The sequence below is a fragment of the Tiliqua scincoides genome, chromosome 5 (genome assembly GCF_035046505.1).
Source record: "Tiliqua scincoides isolate rTilSci1 chromosome 5, rTilSci1.hap2, whole genome shotgun sequence".
Classification (NCBI taxonomy): Eukaryota; Metazoa; Chordata; class Lepidosauria; order Squamata; family Scincidae; genus Tiliqua; species Tiliqua scincoides.
In genome coordinates this window covers 35,640,025-35,660,837 of record NC_089825.1, presented here as the reverse complement: position 1 = coordinate 35,660,837, position 20,813 = coordinate 35,640,025, and the positions used below count along the sequence as shown (strand labels likewise).

General features: G+C 38.8%; 1 protein-coding gene across 1 annotated transcript in view; it reads left to right on the top strand.

Annotated features, from left to right (window-relative positions):
- RAPGEF5 (Rap guanine nucleotide exchange factor 5) overlaps positions 1-20,594 on the top strand; it is a 115,803-nt gene extending 95,209 nt beyond the window's left edge. The window contains exons 13-18 of the mRNA XM_066628338.1: positions 2,080-2,170; positions 3,998-4,048; positions 4,450-4,537; positions 9,694-9,758; positions 13,597-13,651; positions 14,828-20,594. Of these exons, the coding sequence (XP_066484435.1) occupies positions 2,080-2,170; positions 3,998-4,048; positions 4,450-4,537; positions 9,694-9,758; positions 13,597-13,651; positions 14,828-14,946 (469 nt within the window). The 3' untranslated portion in view covers positions 14,947-20,594. The remainder of the gene's footprint in view (positions 1-2,079; positions 2,171-3,997; positions 4,049-4,449; positions 4,538-9,693; positions 9,759-13,596; positions 13,652-14,827) is intronic.
- The last annotated feature ends 219 nt before the right edge of the window (positions 20,595-20,813 follow it).

Here is a 20,813-nt window from a genome sequence, read left to right as displayed (position 1 = left end):
GTTGGGACGCATGTGTTCTCTTGGCAGTCGTTTAGGTGAAATCACCCAGCCGGCAGGCGAGCATGTGCTCACACTCCAACTGCTTCCCCATCATGGCATCATAACATTAGGTGTTGCACTGGACTCCAGAACCTCTGGATACACCACTGTTATCAGTGCATAGTGAACGAAAATGTGTAATTGATATATATTTATGTGTAGGAATACTGCATTTCCCAAGCATGAAAAACTACTGTTTTGTGTTGCTGGAACAATGAGATTATTGTATAAGGCAGCACTAACATTCTACATGCAATTGCTGTGTGGAATATGATCTCTTTGAATATCACAGACACTTATGGGTAATGCTTGTAACATGAATGTGAGCAGCAATACCTACTTGTCAGTGGAATGTATAGGTTGCATATTAATTAAATTTGCAGCAATAATGAACTACAGAACATACTGGAGTATACAGCAAAATAAATGAAGAATGATCCAAGGATTGTAGGAATATGTGAAGGCAACAGTGAGAAGAGATCTAATTTAGATAAAGCTCCAAACAGTGCAGCTAAGGAATACTAATTCCAGGGTCAAGAAACAAGAACAAGATTGCTTATTAGCAATCTGAATTTTTGAGAAAAGTCTGAATGTTAATAATAGAGATATTAAGCATTAGGATGTATGTTGTAGTTTCCAATAAATGTGATAAATTTCTATTGTGTTGCATATGACACTCTTACACATAACGTATACACATAAGCTAAACTTTTTGTTGAAAAGGGTATAATAAATAATAATAATAATAATAATAAATAAAGTGTAATTGTAATTCTAGTGCCAGGCCTAATTGGGCAGAGGTCATTTTGTGGATATTTTTATCACCCCTTGAAAATCTACTCTCCCTATTTTCATCAATTCTCTGTGGAGGCATGCTTAAAAGCCATAAAAGTGTCGGTGGGAGCAAATTCCTACAATTGGCTTTTAAAGTCCAGTACTGTATTTAAGTGCATCAGGGCAGCAGCAGACTTGGTGCTGTATATCGAGTACAAAACAATTTGTGAAGCAATGGAAGGTAGGGATTTTTCATAGTCCTTTCCATACTTTCTGAAATGAGGGTGCTTGCACCAGAAATAAGTATAATATCATGAAAAAAAATCTGTGCAGCACTGTTTTAAACATTTACAAAGGGGCTGGTAGTTATAAAAAAGTTCATGGATGTTGACAGGAGGGGTATGTTTGCCCTCTTGATAAGTTTGAGAGGGGAAAAGTAATTTGCAGGCATTCACTGGTTGGACTGGTACTTATTGGAACAACAGAGAGGATAACTTAGGAAGCCATCTTATACCAAGTCAGACCATTGATCCAGTATTGTCCACACCAATTGGCAGCACGTATCCAGGGCTATTCTCTGTCCTATCTGAGAATGCTAGAGACTGAACCTGAGACCTTTGATATTGAAAGTATGTGCTATACTGCTAAGCTGCAGTCTGTAAGTAAGAGACTAACCCTATGCATGTCTACTCAGAAGTAAGTCTCATTATAGTCAATGGGGCATACTTCCATGTAAGTGTGGGTAGGATTACAGCCTAAGTGTAACTTATTGAAACCAGGATCCACTGAGGCATACTCAGTTCTGGGTCCTTTTCTGCCTCTGCTCCCTGGCTCACCTTGTTTGCCTCTTCTTCCTTGTTTCTTCTGCTGGCTTTCCTAGGGACTGGGCAACTCTTCACAGGTGACAAGGCAGGTGTGTTTCCACCCCTTTCCATCCTGCAAAGGCAGCAGGTGCACTATCTGGGACGTACTGTCTACTGGGGAAACCATAGATGGTCACACATAGAGTTACGAAAATCTAGAGTCACCATGCATTTCTAGAATTTACAAGTAGAAACTTTAGAACTGCCATGATTCCTGTGGAAACCATAAGTCAGATCAGCAGGGCCCTTGAAAGGGATTGCCCCCCCCCCTCTGGACATTCCCAGGTAAGCCTGCCCTTTGATGATGATGCTGCTACCTGGAACAGTTTAACATACTTTTTCATTCCAGTAATATAAGAATGTGTATGAAAGGGAAATGACACCATTTTTTTTAACTCCATAGCTGCAAAGCCCAAAAAAATCTGAATTCATTCTTTGCCATTGTTATGGGTCTCAACACTGCATCCGTCAGCCGGCTTTCTCAGACGTGGGAGGTAATAGCAGTATTGCATTCTTGTTGTTGTTTTAGTTGGTCTAGATGATTTTTTTGTCATATTTGTCTTACCCTGAAATTGGGAAAGAAAAAGTCCAGATGAAATTAAATTGCAGGCATAACTCAGAAAGAAATTCGAATACCACTCTGCTGTTCTTGAGAGAGAGAGAGAGAGAAACATCTGTATCTCAAAGCTGACGACAACACTTGAATCTAAACTTCGAAAAACTAGTTGAGAAAACTAGTTCATAAGCATAGACAGAGTGCAAACCAAAACGTTACAAATAAAAAAATTCCCCCAATAAACTGTAGGGTGAACTCTCCTTTATCACAAGTATTTTATCCTTAGTGTCTATACCCGTGCTTCTCAGACTGTTTAGCACTGGAACCCACTTTTTAAAACAACAATCTTATCATAACCCACTAGCCCAAAATTTTTTTAAAAAGCAATCTAGAAATGTTTTTAATCAATCAATAATTGAGGTCCTGTGCTCCTGAGGCTGTTAGAGATGTTACATTTAGTATGTGTGTTTAGATGTATGTTAGACCTTCTCTAGACCCTCTTTGTTATCCATGACTCCTGTACCTCAGAACACCACCTGGACCTGACTGAAAGGCACTTCTGGTTGCATCTGGGAGGTTCTTGTGGCCATCTAGACACAGGCTTGTCACCCTCATTGAGTCAAATCCATGGTGCCAAACCTCAGATGAGGGACTACTGTAAACAGAAATAAAAGAAAAATAAGCATACAAGTGTCGTGAAAGGTTGGGTGAAATTGGGCAAAAAGAGGAAAGCATGTGGACAAAATGTGAAATACGGTTATAACTGAAAATGGTTGAAAGAGCAAAGCGATGAAAGTCAAGATATTGCTGAATTTGACTCTGTCTGAGAAGGTTGAGAGATTATTTAAACATTTCATATTTCAGATCTTGAATGAAAAATACCAACTTGCATTGCTGTCTCCATCTGCAGCTGTCATTTAATTGCTGTGGGGGTTTCTAGGCATTTTGCCCAAGGTAGTATTTCTGTGGCAGGGATATTGCATTCCCCAGCACTCAAGCTTTAACATTTTTTTGCTGGAAAAAAATGCCATGTTTTCAAGAGCCAACAAGTCTCTCATGATGTGGAATAAAGTTGCATCAGTATAATAGACACACATTGTCTAGTGCCTGTTGCATCAACTCACAACAATAGTAATCATTATGCTTAAAAGCTAGTGAATACCAGGAAGGTAACTATTTCCCTTCAGCAATGCCCCACTGAGACTGTCCCTCTTTTTAAATTTAGCAACATTAGCTTGTGCATTCTCCCATTTGATCATGGAAAGCATATTACTGCCATAATAATAAATTAGCAAGCCAATTTTCTCCCTCCATTTGCTCCCTCCCTCATTATTCTCCCCTGTACAAAGAATATTGCGGTACCAGTAGTGTACTGGGGCTAGCAATGGTATTGTGATTTAAAAACACTTTTTGAATTTTAATCATCAGGATAGGTCTCGAGACAAATGAGACAGGCAGAGAGGTTGGTGAAGAAAGTAAACGCAGATGTTAGGAAGCAATTATCATAAAAGAATTATGAATGGAGGAATCTCAAAAGGAAAGCTGGTTTGCATCACTCTTAAGCATTATTCATAATGGGGAATTCTGGTACTGAGGAAAGGAACTGCCAGAGGAAGTGGTCTCTTGATTATTTTTTATTAGGCATGCCAATTATGAGATGGTCACTAAAGTAGTAAATTTCTACTATGTCACTAAAGTAGTAAATTTCTGCATACTTGATCCTCTCAAATTCCATTGCCTTTGATTTTTTTTTTCTGTGTCACAGAGAATCCCTGGAAAGTTCAAGAAGCTCTTCACTGAACTTGAAAGTTTGACAGTAAGTAAAATGCTATTCCTGCAAAAGAGTTTTGTTTCCCTGGGTTTATTGCTTAATGGAAAGCTGGGCCTGAATTTTCTTTTTTTTTTACTTCCTTTATATGCCTCATTGGGTGTGATAGCCCCAAAAGTGAATGAACATGCCTTGCATATGCAAGTTTACTTGGAAGTAAATCAGTGTCTTCAGTGAAGCTTGATCCTAAGTACAGTACACATGCATAATATTGCAACTTAATGAGCACTTTTGCTTCAGGAATCCTTTTTCTGCCTCATTTTTCAAGGAAACCTCTTATTAGCTAAATCATGTTGAGCTTGTGGGTGTATAATGGATTTCAAATTGTCCTTTTTAAAAGCATATTGATTTTCTTCTTTCCTTTCATTACAATCAAATTGTTTTGGCAGGACCCTTCCCTGAATCACAAAGCCTATAGGAATACATTCAAGAAAATGAAGTCTCCGAAAATTCCCTTCATGCCTTTGCTACTGAAAGGTAACGCTAAATTCTGTGTGGACCTTTGTTTGTGTTAGTTAATCTAAACTAGAATGTGACATTGCTTAATTATAGCAGCATTTGTCTGCATTGCAGCATCAACAGTGTGTCTACATTTTAAATGGATATATAGTGCATGTTTATAAGAAGAATCAAAAGGAAAAGCGTGTGTGCTGAAAAATGAGTGGCAAGGAAGGAGAGTCATAGGACCATGAAGTTACAGACAAGATGAGGGTCCTAGGAAACCTTTCGGCAGACAAGATTCTAGAGCTGGGAGTTAGGAGTATTTGGTTTGATCAAGAGCTGTACGTTGTCCCTAATAAATAAATCCTTATTTTAAAATTTAACTAACTAAACAAATACCTTTCAAGCATTACATTAATTAATATATTGATTGATTGTAATGCCTTTACCCCGCCTCTCAGATTGAGAGTGGAGGGGTTGTTTGTCAGCTGTTTGCCTTCTTGTCTCAGGTAACTACATTAAGGCTGCAACCCTATACAACTAAGCTAGGAAGAAGTCCCATTTAACTCAATTTGAGTTTCTACTGAGTAGACATACATAGAATTGGGCTGTAAATCCCTAACTTACATCCTGGTTTTGTTCCAGAGGTTTGTTGGTAAGTCAGAACCGACGTAAGTTAGAACAGTGTTGTCGCACCTGCGTGAAACCACAAGGCCTGATGGAATATGTCTGTGAAAAAGCACCACTGTGGCTGTCCATAAAATGGGATGTCCATAACTCAGGTGTACATTACTGGCTGGAGCTTTGCTGACTTCCAGCCCTCGGTCACTCCTTTCCCTCATCCATCTACTCTCTCAATAAGGGCAGCTAGTCACACATGCACAGGATGGGTTGGCTCCAGGTGTCACCCACTGTGGTTGAGGGGCAAGGCAGTGTCCTGATCACCACTCTGCAGCCTGATTATCATGGAGGGATCACTCTTATGATCTTTCATACCATGGAGACATTGCAAGAGGTGACCCTGCTCCAAAGCCATGAGATTGACCCTAGAACGTCAATATAAAAACAGTGTTCCATTTATCTCCTAACTTTATAACTCTGAACAAAATAGGCATTTATTGGTTCATGCATTTTTTTTTTTAGATTGCGAGCCACTTGGGACAGGGAGCCATTTAATTATTTGATTTTTTTTTATATAAACCGCTTTGTAAACTTCTTTTTTGTTGAAAAGCAGTATATAAATATTCTTAATATTTGTGTGTTCCATGGTATATTGCCCAGTAAGCAAGATTTCATGATTCAGCATATCATGAATAGTAAGCATCAGTCTTCTGTTGAACCTGTATTGTCAGCCTGCCCTTATTTTGCCAGGTTCTGTGCTCTTTATCTGTTCTGCTGGCCATGGGATTTTACTATGCTTTCTTCCTGTCCCTCTGAACTGCTGTTGTACAATGTGTTCTCTTTGGTCTTCTTAATTCTGATACAATTCCTTTATTATGGGGATGATCATTATAAACGATAGCTCAGATATTGACTAGTAATGCTAATACAAAATTCACAGCAAGATATCTTCCTCTGTTTTATGCTAGTGATCTTGTAGTCCCTGCAGGCTATGTGTATAATGGATCTAGTTCACACTTGGGTGCATCTTTAATGGAACACACTGCAGTGTCAATATTACTGCTGAGCACTCCACTTCTCCCAATAGCTCTGTCCAACTATATGACTGATAATTACTCTTTGTTTCCACCTTCCCTAACCTTCTTTGGGAAACTATATGCATAGAGTTGTATGATGAGTCAGCAATTGCTTTCTCTTTTTATGTAGGCAAGGGATTAAAGTCACTTGACATGATGTAATCATAAAAAGGACAAAAAACCCTTGGCATAATAGGATTAATTCATCATATTTTGAAATACAACATTACAATAAAGAACTTGAATAAAAAGTAATCTTCAAAGAAGCTTAATTTTAGGGCAGAGTCAATACAAAGGTGTTACTATACTATACCTCTCTTTCCCTATGTCTTGTGCAAGAAGCTAAACCCTGGCATACCTGAGGTGCTATCCAGCAACAATTTCAGTAGTTTCTAGTTGGAATAGGGCCCCAAGGGCAGTTGCAGCAGCTTCTAAAAGTCACACAACCATTGCTAGTTGTTCCACAGCTATTGTTTCATGAACTTCATGTATACTGGGAACCCATGTGATTTTAAGAGCTCAAAGACAATATTAGCACAGCTTCCCACAATACTCTGTGGCTCATATCAGTTGTGTGAATCATTCCCCATTATGGTAGGCCTAAATTCTTCACACTTATTTTGTTTATTACGGTATTTATATACTGTCTTTGTTGTAGACCAGGGGTGTCCAAGCATTTTGGCAGGAGGGCCACATCATCTCTGTGACACTGTGTCGGGGGCTGGGGAAAAACATTTACATTTAAAATTTGAATAAATTTACATAAATGAATTTATTAGAGATGGAACTTATATGAATGAATGAAGGTCATGCAGTAGCTCAAGGCCTGTAAAAGACCTTGCACAAAGCAAGGCCAGCCTTTCCTTCACTGCCACTGCTGTATCACTGATGTGAAACAGCAAGTAGTGGAGGGAGCCCTTTTCAGGTGAGAGGTAGAACAGTCGTCCTCATGCTGAGAGCAGTTGCATCGGGCCAGCACGCGCTCCAGCAAGCCTCCAGAGGGCCTGAGGCTCATTGGAGACTGGGAGCTCCCGAGGGCTGCAAGTGGCCCCCGGGCTGGGGTTTGGAACCCCTGTTGTAGACTCAAGTCTCATAGACTCAAGGCTGTTTACATAAGTAGAATGATCATAAACTCCATTTTTTCAAATGGGGTTTTTACAAGTATTCTATGAGAGAAACTCATAGAATCCTCCATTTCTCCAGATGTTTCCCTTCATGGTGCAGTAATCATCCTGACTGCATAGCTCTAGCCTCTAGAAACTTTCATAGCTCAAGTTTCCACAGGCAGCTGCAAAACACCTTAGGCTGCTTCTCAGGAAGTTATCAATTTCTTGTCAGCTCACATTCCTTAATCTCTAATCACCTCTAGCTTCCAATCACCCATCCAAGGTGAGACCCAAGCTGATGCTGCTTAGCTTTTTTAGGCAAGGCAGCAGCTCAACCTCCAGACCACACCTTTTGGGTGTGAAATGTTGTTACTTGGGTGGCATGACACACTACTCACTGAGAAAGTCTCAGTGCCAACAATCCTGGGAAAGTGTGATGCTGGTGAGGGTAATTTGCACAGAATTGGCTTTATCCACATGATGATAATGTACACATGTTAGAGATTCTGCCTTGCAAAAATGTTTTTCAGCAGTGCAACTCACAAAAGGTGTGAAGTAGCCTTGAACACTGGGATACTGCTAGCAATTTCTAGTTTCTCCTTGTAATGAATAAATTAATGCATTTATATCCCACTTTTCCTACAGGAAGTTCAAGGAAGCATACATAGGATTCTTAGGAAGCATACACGCACTTGCCTGCCCAAACCTGCTTCAGCAAGGATACTACATCATGTGCCTGGGCCTTCACTGTATACATTATATGTTTGTCTTGATAGCTATAATGCACAAAAAGTGCTGGATTATGGGAGCAGGGCACGGACAATAACATGGATAGAAAGATCAGCAGAACAGAAAACATAATTGTTCCATTTGGATTCACCATGTTGGGTCTGGTCTGTAGCTTAGTCTCCTTGAGTGGATTCACCAACATCTGTTCGGTATGGATTCAGTACAGGTGTTCAAAGGAAATTTTAAGTAGCCTCCCTTTTTTTAAATAGGGGGAAAAGTACCTTGAAAATAATATCCCCTTTAACGTAATTGAATTTCAACACCAAGCCTGTTGTTTCACATACACTGCTTTTGAAAATCTGTCTGATTTTTCAAATATTTAATAAAACACTGTTTCGCTCTTGCAATGTAGCTCAGATGCAATTTTCTGCTCCACTGAATTTATCTAGACTTATAGTTGTTGGCAGCAAAGCAAATTTCTTTTCTTCTTCCATTCTTTCCCTCCCCTTCTCTGTCCTCATAAGGTTTCCAATGCAGTCTTTAAGGTGCACACATTCAGACTTTTCTGTCCTCAGGAGAAAGCCTTCTTTATTAGCATTGACAGTAACAATTTCACCTTCTTCATTTTGTTCTCATGATGGGCAGGCGAAGCAATTTCGCTAGGAGTGTATAGTGTGTAATGCTGCACCTGGTTTTAAGCATCGAGGCTGGAGGGAAGTGCAGCAGTATGGAAGGAGGGGAGAAGTGTGCCAGTCTGCATAACCAATTGGCCGAGGCTAGTCCCAAAGAGTTTGTGAATGCAAAGGCTATCTAGGAGCAGATTTGCTGTCCTATATACTGTGATGTTGGCAGTGTTGCTATCCTTCGTTTATATTAGCGGCAGATAACATTAAAAGAATGACAAGAAAGGTAGCCAATTGTTGTGGTACATCATTGTGGTTAATTTGCATGCACAAGACTGCCGCTTAGAAAAAGTACCAGCCTTGTCCCGTCCTTCTTGCATACAGTTTTACACTGTAACACTGGATCCAAAGCATGAGCAGCGAACACATCCTAGAAACGTGTTCTTAGGATGCTGCTCAATTATTAGAGGTAGAGAAGGGGGTAGCATTTGAAGAAAAAACTACTGCTACCTCCATACTTCTCTTCCACTTTAAGGTTGGCAACTTTCTAATTTTGTCCATGGTCTTCTAAATGCTGATCTCTACCTTATAAGAGCCAAAGCTTGCCCAGCTACATTTCAGCCGTTGCAGATTTTTCAGTATAGTTTCAAAGGCAAAAATGCCATACCAGTGGCAGTCCCTATGATGCAGGGGGGACATAACCTTGCTTAGGAAGGCAGCTTTGCAATCCTATTTCCTGCCTGCTTTAAATCAAGAGAAATGTATGCTTCAGTGCTGGAAAGTGGGGAAGCCCATCTTTTAAAGAACTGAAAATAACTGGACTGAAAAAGTGGAGGAGGTTTATGAATCATGAATGTTTAGTTGCTGTAGCAAATGATGCAATAATGGCTGTTAAGCACTTTGATTTTTTTTTTTATCTAGGAGCAAAAATGCAGAAAAACATAATCATTGTTTACAGTTCATTACTATCATGTTGTACCACTGAGCATGAAAATAGGAAAAAAATTTCAGTGACAATATCTTTGTTGTTTTTTTAGATGTAACATTCATACATGAAGGAAATAAAACTTTCTTGGACAACCTGGTTAACTTTGAAAAGCTGGTATGTAACATTCCTCATTATTAAATTGAGTTTTATGAAAAAAAATTATGAGTTAGAAATCCAGAAGTAAGTTGTGATCACTTTCTTTTAGTATTCTAAAGTTTAGGGAGCCTTGCAGAAGGGTCTGCAGGCTTCCTGCACTCTCCAGAGGGCTAGTGCTACCAGGGATAAGTAAAAAAAAAAAATGTCCTTAGCAGTGGTGCAATCATGGCAATTGCATTGCTGTCTTTCCCCCTCCCCCACAAACACTTAGCCAGAGAGTTTGGGAACTGCTGCTGCCTTAGGTAATTGCCAAGCAATTTGATGGTTCGAAGGGTTAATAAAATTGTGGCCTCTACAGTAGCCCATTATTCCTCTCACTGTGCATTTAAGTAGCTAGATTTAAGCCTTTGCAGAGATATTTATTGGGTTCCATGTTTAGAAAGATCAGGGATTATGAAACTTAAAAATGAAACATTTTTGATACAGTAATTATGAATAACTTTTGGAAGGGCAGAACATGGATTAAGCTTGCAATAACAAAAAGATACAGGTGACTGTCATGCATCAAATTTGCCTCTTGTTCAGAAAGTCAACCTTTTCAAAATGGGTTACTAAACCTAGAAGTTTTACCTTAAAAACAGCAAAAAGATGAGTTGTAGCTGTCAGAAGGAAGATTTATATTGAACATGGTACCTTGGCTGCTTCATTAGATTTTGTGTTTCAGTTTGAGAAAAGAATAAAAAAGATGATCAAATTTCAGGATAAATGGAAGGCCTGTACAGTATTTAAAGAAGAAGCAGCATTTGCACAATCAGGGGAACTGACATTTCTACAGAGTTATCAGCTATCTTGTTCAGCAGCATCATGAGGCTACTGAGGGATGCTATTTTGTTCAGCAGTAGTTCATGAGGCTACTGAGGGATGCTCTATATCGCATTATACCAAGCAACACATATTCTTATTTGGGAAGGTATTCCATTTTGCTTCTTTGCAAGCTTGTCAGGCTGTGTTTATTTTCCTGTATGATGCCAGGTAGCCAAAGCTAATTGCAGACAGGTTGCTTCAAATTAATTGCCATACAGTTAAATAGTTTTGGTTCCATTGATTGTATCCTCCACTTAGATTGCAACTGTGATCAAATAATAATTACAGAAAAACACTATAGACCAAGCCCTCAGCTGGAATAAGGCAATGTAGCTTCATGGATCTGTGCCAGTTCATATCAGCCTGAGATCTGACCATACATGTGAAATGAAATTGGAAAGGTTTCCTCCTCTCTCTAATCAGTGCAGCCATCTGTGACCTATATTGCCTAAGAAAAGAACAGCATAGGAAGAAAATCATTTCTCAAATAAGCAGCTATTAATACTAAATCATTATTTCCTAAGCCATAGTGGGTAGGAAATTTTCTCAAAATTCGCTGGTTTCCGACGTTGTATAGGCTGTTCTTCATTAGTTAGAAGCTCCATTCATTGGAATGGCTGTTTCCCTAATGAAAAATTGTGGGGCCCAGGTTGCTGGCTGGTTTAGGTTCAAATATAAGGCATGTGAGCCCCCCCCCCAGAAGCAATTGGGCTCTTCCAGCTTGATAATTGGGCTCTTTCATATCTTGAAATTATGAACAAGATTTGCATATTTTTTTTCCTGTCATTTGAAGCTAATGAGTTTCTGTGTGAGAACAAAGTGCTTATTTCTGGCCATCATCTGCTTAATGATGTCACTTCAGGCCTGCTTAGCAGATTCCACATGTACAAGTAGGGCCTCTTTATGAATTTGGCTTACCGCAGGTACCAAACCCATGGATTTACCCCACTGTAGACCTCCCAGGTGCAATCAGAACCTTGCATGCACATGCAGGATTAGCAAACCAGGATTTCTTAGTCAGAACAGTTGCATGCTATCATGTTAATGCACTTGCAGACCCTGGCATCTTGGTTTGGATACAACACTTGACATGTTGAATTCTGCTCAAATATATGTACCACATCTTCTAAGAAGTAACCCTGTGAACTGAGGCCTGTGAGATAGTCTGGTAGAAATTGAAGATAAGAGATCAAATTTCAATTCCATCATCAAGACATTATTGCTATTCCTACAGCAAAATTATTGAAGCCTTCAAAGAATCAGAGAATGAAATTATTCTAAGCAACCACAGTCAGACTTTTAGCAGTGTCTTAAGCCTCTGTTTCATCTTTCTTTTTTAGAACTCCTTTTTATTTCTGCATCTTTCCCATGATAGTAAAGAGCAGGAAGTATGAAAAGAATATTAGATCAAAATCTGGCACAAAACCAATTCCAGCTTTTTTCTAATGGGTACTCATAAAGGTTCTTAGTGTTAAGGCTAGAAGCGGTGAAGCAGTATGAGAGAATTTTCCTGCTATGGTTACTGCCACTTTTTAGCATGCTTAGAAGTCATATTAGAAAAATGTTATGCTAATGTGACCCCATAGATTATTGACAGCTGCATCATGAATCAGAAATGATTAGTTTTATTCAAACATGGCTAAGCTGCCAGCTCTTACTAAAGGAGGAGACTTGTTTTGTCACTTTTTCTTTTCAGTTTGCTTCTCATGATTTGTGTACATCCATTTTAGTCTATCCATTTTAGTCAAAGTGAAAGGCATGAGGCTGAGTATTGGAGATCACACTTCATGCAGTTATGGGTACCATGTCAGTCTGCATGTGTGCACCTTGCCAGCTTCTGTTACATTGATTGATTACTCTGAAGTGTGATAGCTACAACCAGTGCTCTACAGCTTCATGCTTTTAAAAAAGCTCTGCAGAAAATGCAAAACTTCTGTATCCAGAATGGTTTAATTCTGCAGCCTATAGAAAATTCACAGCCCAAGCAAACTGACAAATGTTTATTTGGTATAAAGTACAGTATATTCTGTTTCTTTTATTCCTAAGTGGAGACAAAAAGCTACACATAGCTCTGAGGTCTAAGCTGCTAACTGCTGAATATCCTGTTCCATCTTTGACTTCTCAGGTTTCCCCAGGCATTATTCATGTTTAACAACATTTAAAAGAAAATAAGAGCACCAAATTTCACACTTGTGTAGTACAATCAGTTGCAATATAACATACTACTCTAGTTATCAGCAAAGTACCTCTGTTGTTGAAGAACTTCCAGCACTGAAGAAATGTAGTGAAGGAACATTTTTCTGTTCAACCCAGGAATTTCTGCATTGAAGAGGCAGATAGTGATGGCATCCAGGTGGCTTTCCTAGAGGCATAGTGGGTGATGATCCTGATACTGCTTTCCTCTTTGCACTTAGAAGTTCACAGGCTAAGTGAAGAATTGCCACCACTGTGTTCTTGTGCTGTCTTCCTTAGTGCAATAAAGGCAAAGCAGTTTTTGTAAAGATCTAGGAAGCACCTCAGGCCCACCACATGTTAAAGAGAATTGCTAGGTACAGTTGTATCAGTGTACACCTGCAAAGTTGCCTGTAATATGCAGTTTTCTCTGCACGCTACATGTACTTACCACATTACCTAGAACTAATCATGGGTCTCTGTGGTTATATTCACAATAATACTTTGGTCCAAAAAGAGAGAGACATGTTCTTGACTGTGAATGCATGCGCAGTTCACATGGTTACCTTGTCTTCTGTGATATGCTAAGCAGCCTTGGGTTAATGCTTAGGGCATCACAATATTCTTCTCTTTTGCCTGTGTTTGGGGGGGAGAGGGAAAGAAAAAAATACCTAAAAAGGGGATTATGTCTTGCCACCTATGGCTGGCCCAGAAAAGTAATGCATATTCTTCTTGTACTGCTACTGGAATTTAAACAATATATTCTTCTATTACTTTCTAATCACTGGCTCAATAATACTTGTACGTTTTATCCTTACAGCACATGATTGCAGATGCAGTCAGATCATTAAGACATTGCAGGCACAACCAGTTTGGTACGTAGATTTATACTTATGATTTTTCTCTCTAGCCAAACCTGTGGGCAAGTATGAAAAATATTCTTCAGGGCAGGCCTCTCTGACCACTCTTATGATGCAATGTCATATTTTTAACAAAAGCAGCAGGCTTCTGGTACTTTAAACACATTCAGGTTACAATCCTGTACATGTTTTCGTAGGAGTAAGCCCCACGGAATACAGTGAAACTTATTTCTGAGTAGATGTGCCTAAGATGATGGCATAAGCTTTCATGGACTAGAGCACCCCATATCAAATGTGCAAAGTAAATGTAAACAATGGGGCCAAAAAGCCATGATGATATGCAAGAGATTCATAGGTTTATGACATGCACATATTTTTACCAATTTGGGACTGATATTTCTGCATTGTTGGAATGTTTATCTTTCACATTAACTGAAAGATTTGTACCTGGAAAAGGTCCCAAAACATTTTTGTTTTTGTTTCAATATTATTGTAAAACACTGATATTTGGTTCACTATTAAGGCTATTTGAGTACTCATTAATGGACCTGAATTATGCACATAGCAGAATTACAAAGTGTCTTGAGGTAGTAGAATATATACTACCATTTTAAAATTGCAGGTGAGGTGATAGCAGGTTAATGTTCCCCAAGTGGGGGGGAAAAAATCCCCTCCCTGCAAAAAACTAGTAAAAACCCAGCATATGGAGAGAAGGGAGTTCTAACTTAGTCTGTTCTTTGCTGCCTTTGGTTTCTGTTTGCACAGTTTCTTTACATAATGAGACATTTTCAAAATATTAACCTCCACCTGCAGTTTAAAATGGTACATCCATTCCACAACCTTCATGCTACAGTACTGCATATTTCTACTTCATTCCACTAATTGTGTTGATCAGACAACACTCAAATGGTATAAAGTCAATGTTTCTCCTTTCACCTTCCTTACTCCTGTGGAGGTCATTTGAGGAGCATAGAAATGCAAAGTCAGTAGCTGCAGACCCAGATGTGGTTTGGGTCTATTGAAAATCACCATCCATGGCCACATGTACTTAGAAGTCAAATTAGCTGGCAAGAAAAGCTGTATAGTGTCACTGTGTAATGGTTTGTTGCACTTTGGGTATGAGTTCAGGAAAAAGAGCAAAGCTGCAAAATAACTAACCTCTTCTTTGTTTTTCTCTTCTCAAAACGTTAGGAAGTGAAGTGCCCCCAAAGGAGCATCAGGAGCTGAAGCCCTATGTCCATCACTTGCACATCATTGATAACCAGCAGATGTTGTTTGAGCTTTCTCACAGGATTGAGCCCCGTGTGTGAGCCCCATGTGCATTGGGGATTCACACAACTGCAGCACTTTGAATGAAGTGGATGTTTATGTCAAGCATGTTGCTTCCCTAAGGAGAGAGATGTTTACTGAGTTTTATCAGTAGTTGATACCACAACATCCGCAAAGATCTCCCACAAAGCAAGAAGTAGGGCTATATGCAACTGCCTTCCAGGTGGAGAGAAAAGCCAGCTCCTTTCAACTTCCGGATGGGGAATTGAAAAACAACCTTCTCCACATTCAAAAACTTGGTTTCCTTGAAAAATAGTGTTGGTCCAGAATGGCTTTCAATCCAGATTCTGTCAGTGTTACATTGAAAGAAAACTTTGCATAATTCCATGAAGGAACTTTTTAACTAGCAGCAGCATGTGATTAAGGTGTTCATTATTCACCACACAGGGATGTACCTCGCTAATCGTATGCTGCCAAAGTACTGACTGCTGCCCCCCAAAAAAGAGGAGAGAGAAAATGAGAGAAAGTACTGAGCAATCTTACCTTCCCTGTGATGTGTAGCTACCAGTGCAAAACTGAAGCATAAAGACAACTTCTTAGAGCACATAATACAGATAGAATTAAAACAGATTGTAAAATTATACCCAAGCAGCCACCGATTAATTTACCTTCAAAAAGTGGTTCATAGCATAAAGCAAAAGTTTGCATTGGTATAATATGTGGTATAAAGTGCAATACGCTCAATTGATTCATAGAGAACATGGCATTTCCAAAGTTTGGTTCCCCCCCCCCCAACTAATGCTTCTTACATTTTCGAACCATCTTTTGCTCTTTTCCTAGTTCTGATTTTGGCAAGCAGTTTTCACAGCTGATGTGCCTATAGCTTATTACAAAGAGATGCTGCATGTTTTACTCCTTGATGGTTGTCCTGTGTCTAATTTCAGTAACTACTGCAATTACCTTAGATAGACTCAGGTGTACTCTAAGCAGTGACTGAATAGGTAAGCAAGGGTTGATCCAAGCATAATTGCAGCCAACAATTTATCAACTTCCAGCATGGAGGTAAGATAGCAACAGCTCTTGTGTGAAAGCCACAAAAGCAGAATATTTGTACTGGGTTGTACAAATTGTACCTGCAGTACAGGTTGGGCATCACTTATCCAGAATTCTGAAATTCAAATGATTCCAAAAACTGCATTTTTTTTTAGCACTGGCATGATGCCACATGTGGAAAATTCCACACCTTGACCTCATGTGACAGGTTGCACAAAATTATTTAAAATATTGTATAAAATTACCTTTGGGCTAGGTGTATAAGGTGTATATGAAACATAAATGAATTTCTTGTTTAGACTTGGATATCTCATTAGGTATATGCAAGTATTCCAAAATACATAAAAATCCGATATCCAAAATGCTTCTGGTCCCAATTACTTCGGGTAATGGATGCCCAACCTGTATTAGAGTCTTGGTCTGGAATGTTTTCTGTTGCACAGAAAGGACATGCATGTACCGCATATGACAACTCAGCTAGTGACAATAACTCTCCCTCCCTTCCCCCCCCCCCGCAACTCTGGGGACATATGGTTCACCTACCACCATTACTGAAAATGTTTAGAAATACTGTACGGCTGTGCAAAATCTGAGCTGCTGAGCACACACTCTTCATTCTTGCATATTGAAAGGCAAAATGAATATAACTGCTTATCCAGAGAGTTAGTTCAAGTCTTGACCCTACTACATTTTAGCCTTTGTAGGATGTTTGTATAATTCTGCATTCAAAAGTATTATCCATTTATCTACACATAAAAGAAAAAAAGAAGCTGTGCTTGTGGGTATGGTCACCTCCCCTGCTTTTTCTGCTTCCCCCTGCTTTTTGAAAGGCTTTGTGTGCACTCCAGCATGTAAAGTTGGGGGGAGCACAGCAACCTACAAAATGAAGACTGGGATAGGGACTGAAAATGACTAGACTCCAGGCAACGCCCTTTATCAGGTTAACCTCCGCAGCAAGTCCAGATCAAGTCTCAAAGTAAAATCCAAAGATTGTTGTTAGGCTTGAATCTGATAAGAGACAGCTTTTCACATTGCCTTGAGATTAGTCAGTTTCAACTCTTTGAAAGCTGAATGCTGTTAGGATTATAACATGGTACAGCATTGGAAGGGCATTGCATTTCATTTCATCTGTAGAATCCTAGGCACTCTCCACAGGTTCTGTGATACTTCCATACCTACATTCCAGACCTTTCTTTCTTGAGATCAAAATTTCTTTCAGTGAAATCAAAATTTTCCAGATAAAAATTTTCTTGAAGAAGGCACCTCGGTCTCATTCAGCAAATATTTGAAGATGCTGATTTGTTGCATGGTGAACAGTTTGTCTGGAAAGACCCAAACTCTGGTGTCAAAAAGTCACATTCTCTGATGTCAAAATGTGACTCAAAAGTGAATAATTCCCTCTAATATTCCTCCTGCTTGGCATCAATTTTCGTTTTCATAGCAGTATGTAAAGCTGTTTTCAGATCTGCTCTTGAAAATATATCTGCATTTCACATGTCGCCAGAATGGCTTCATCATAATGTTAAGGGATCTCTAGTAGTTGCCCAGAGTATATGGTAATAATGCATTTCACTGTGAAAATCTGTTTATATGCAGCTTTATACAAAATACTGTCTTATAGTGGTACTGAGAGTGTACTACTTTGCAATACTGTACTATGCCAGACCAGGAAGGGAGCTTGGAGAGGTCAGTCCTCCTTCAAAATTGAGACAAGTAAAGCAGCTAACTCTCCTCTTTACCAGTTGGTTTCTCATGGCTATTAAGACATAATCTTTGAAGAATTTGTACTGCAGAAGCTCCTTTTCAAGGGATTGTGCCCTAACAGAAGAAAAATTAAAATCAACTTTAAGTGGCGTAGCATTTTTTTTTTTAATTTTTATTTATTTTTTATTTTTTGCAGAGATGGAGAAGGGAGATTCTTTGAAATACATTTTGGTCTTCCCAATATGAACAATATGAGCAAAGCAAAAATAATGTATAAGCATAATATAAAGAGATCATATGTTTCAGCAATGTAACCGATTGTACTAGTTGAATATACTGTATTGTATTATTCTTTTCCTTTTAAAACTGCTTTTCCCCCTATAAAAAGGGGGAAAAGCTAACTGGTCATGAGTTAATTAACCTCTTGCTAACATGGTAGCACATATTGATAACACTCCAGATAAGCTATTTAGGCATATTAATGAAGCTTTCTATGAATGCATTTGAATCTGAATAGCAGCTTGTCTCTTTGGCTGTGGGAGTTGCTGCAACATAAAACTTTGACTGCATATAGTAGTTCTGCTCACATTCATAAATAGCTTCTTTAGATCGAAGCTGTTGTAAATAGTATTTTACATGTGCAAACAAACCAATCTTTCTGAAAGCAAAACTGGATATTAAAAAGCAGATAAAGGGGTCTTAACACCCTGTTTAAGACAGTGGTAGGGGGATTTTTTTAGGGGAGAATCAGTAGGCAAATGCTAAACTTTTCCCACACCTGTGATTCTCCTCTGCAGATGTGCCCTTACTGTTTTGGTTTTGTATTTTTTTTGTTCCCTACGTAGGAGGGATGCCCCCGCTTGAGACCGGACAAATGCCCCCGTTTGAGACCAGACAAATGGGGGCATTTTCAAGGGAGCATCAGTGGACATAAAATGATTTTTGCATCTCCTGTGAAATGCCCTCTTCTTTAGTTATGTTAACCAGCAGACCCATATTTGGAAGCACATTTGCCAACAAAATGTTTAGTGGACTAGCTTCAGTGCACTAATCTTTTTGAGGGTGGGAGTAGCAAGGCAATGACATTAATTCAGCTTTCATTTTCATGTTCAGTTGCAGTTTTGAAATCCTTTTCCTCCGTTCATTATCTAGCCCATTTGCGTATTCTTCCATGTGGCACAATTCAAAGATCTGATGGTTTTCAAATCTTAAGTCTGAGCTAGCTTAGGTTAAGTGGTACTGTACCCCACAGACAGTTCTCATCAGTGTTCCGTAACTAATGAAAGTAGTGAGTGCACTTTTTGAGATATTAATAAAGTAACCTTATTTCTGTCTATTCAGAAATAAATCACACAGGATACAGTAGGATTTCTTCCTAGGTAAGGGTTAGACTTGCAGCCTGATCAGCCACTTGGCCAGTTCTCAGCCAAAGAGACAAGTTAAAAATAAATCATAAGATTGCCCATGAAGTTAGAAATGAGCTAGTGTTAAGTATTAAAACTTATATTTCGTCTAGCATATCATAGAGAGAATAATGGTTGGTGAGTACAGAAATAATATAAGATATATCTATAAAAACTAGGAAGTGTTTTAGAAAACAGCATACAGTAATGCTTTTCTCTTGTCCTTTTAAAAATGATGCTGATATATAGGGCAGTGTTGCACCTGTGATAAAGATGACCATGACTTTGTTGCAGTCTGTTATTGCAAACACCCAAGATTACAATCCAGTCAAAGTGAAATTGATGTGATAATTTTTAGTGTAGCTGCTCTGGAGGCAAACTCACTGAATTCTGTTTAAATGAACAACTTTCTCTCCAGGGTTGAGCTCAGGAAAAATTATTCATGCAGCAAAAGTTGGCTCTGCACAGCACTGATTGACTAACACATATGCTTTGCAACCCCCACCATTCCTGAAGCACTTTGTAACTCTCTTTAAATTGACTGGGATTTTAAAGAACAAAGTTACAAGTGGATTTTTAAAATTTAATAAATCTATATGTGCCACTTGATAAATGGACATCCCTTCTGAAGCATAAGGAGGGACAAGCAAGACTGAACCAGTGTTTGAGTTGCTAGTTTGTATGTCTGTCATTTATATCAAGACAAAGCAGGGCTCACCCATGGGAGGAAATCTGTTCTTACTTCTCTACCATAAAATCTCATTGACTTCAATGGGAGAGAGTTGAATTTGTGCTTTATTCTCCCATTGAACTTGATGGAACTTAAAATGATTCATTCTGGCTTGGTCCTGTATGCCTAGTTAATTCATATCAGCTGAAAGAGGTGATAGCTAAAAGAATCAAAAACAGAGAAGCCAGTGTTTCACAACAATACTTTGATGTACCATCACTTTATCAGTTGAACCTGTGTTGCACCCTGGTGAACAAAGAAAAAAAAGGTGCCACAAATTCAGTGAAAAAATACTGGGCTGTAAAAAATACAAATGAACTGTAAATATTAATCTTTTTAGCAGAGTTAATTACTATTTATTTGCATAGCCTATTTATTGTATTCTTCTTACACTGCTAAGTACTAGGGCACTGTCAACAAATAGGGGAAGGGCCACTTGTCTAGCCCATTGTAGTCTTATCCCTGAAGTGCCATCATGCTGTCAATTTGCATTAACAGTCATAGAATAGAAAGCCCAAACCAAGGTTATTTGCCTAACTTCTCAGGGACCACACCTTGTACTTATCCACTCTTGTTAGAACTGATATGTATGAAGTGCTCTAATTTACCAGAAACATGGTTGCCAATGTATCCCTTTATATATTTCATGCTTGTTGGCCTCTGTATATATCATTGTGTTGTGTATTTATGAAAGCTAGTAAGCAATAATTTATGTCAAAATGGCCAAGCAATATGAACCTAAAACTTGTACAAGCAAATGTTAACATTTAGAATTTTTTAATATTGCTTTTCAAAATACAAACCACATTAATGAAATTTGCCTTTATGCATCCACTTTGATCTCTGTTCCTAGAGTAGCACTTCATGGGCTGGTGTGGTATACTCTTTCCAGAATAGAAACTTGAGTTGAGTTTGTGTGAGTTGAGTCTAGATTTCAGTGTACCCATGAACTTTCTGTGTGGGATTTAAGCAAGTTGCTTTTTCTTATCATTGCTCCTCTCTCATTTGCTATAGGTGG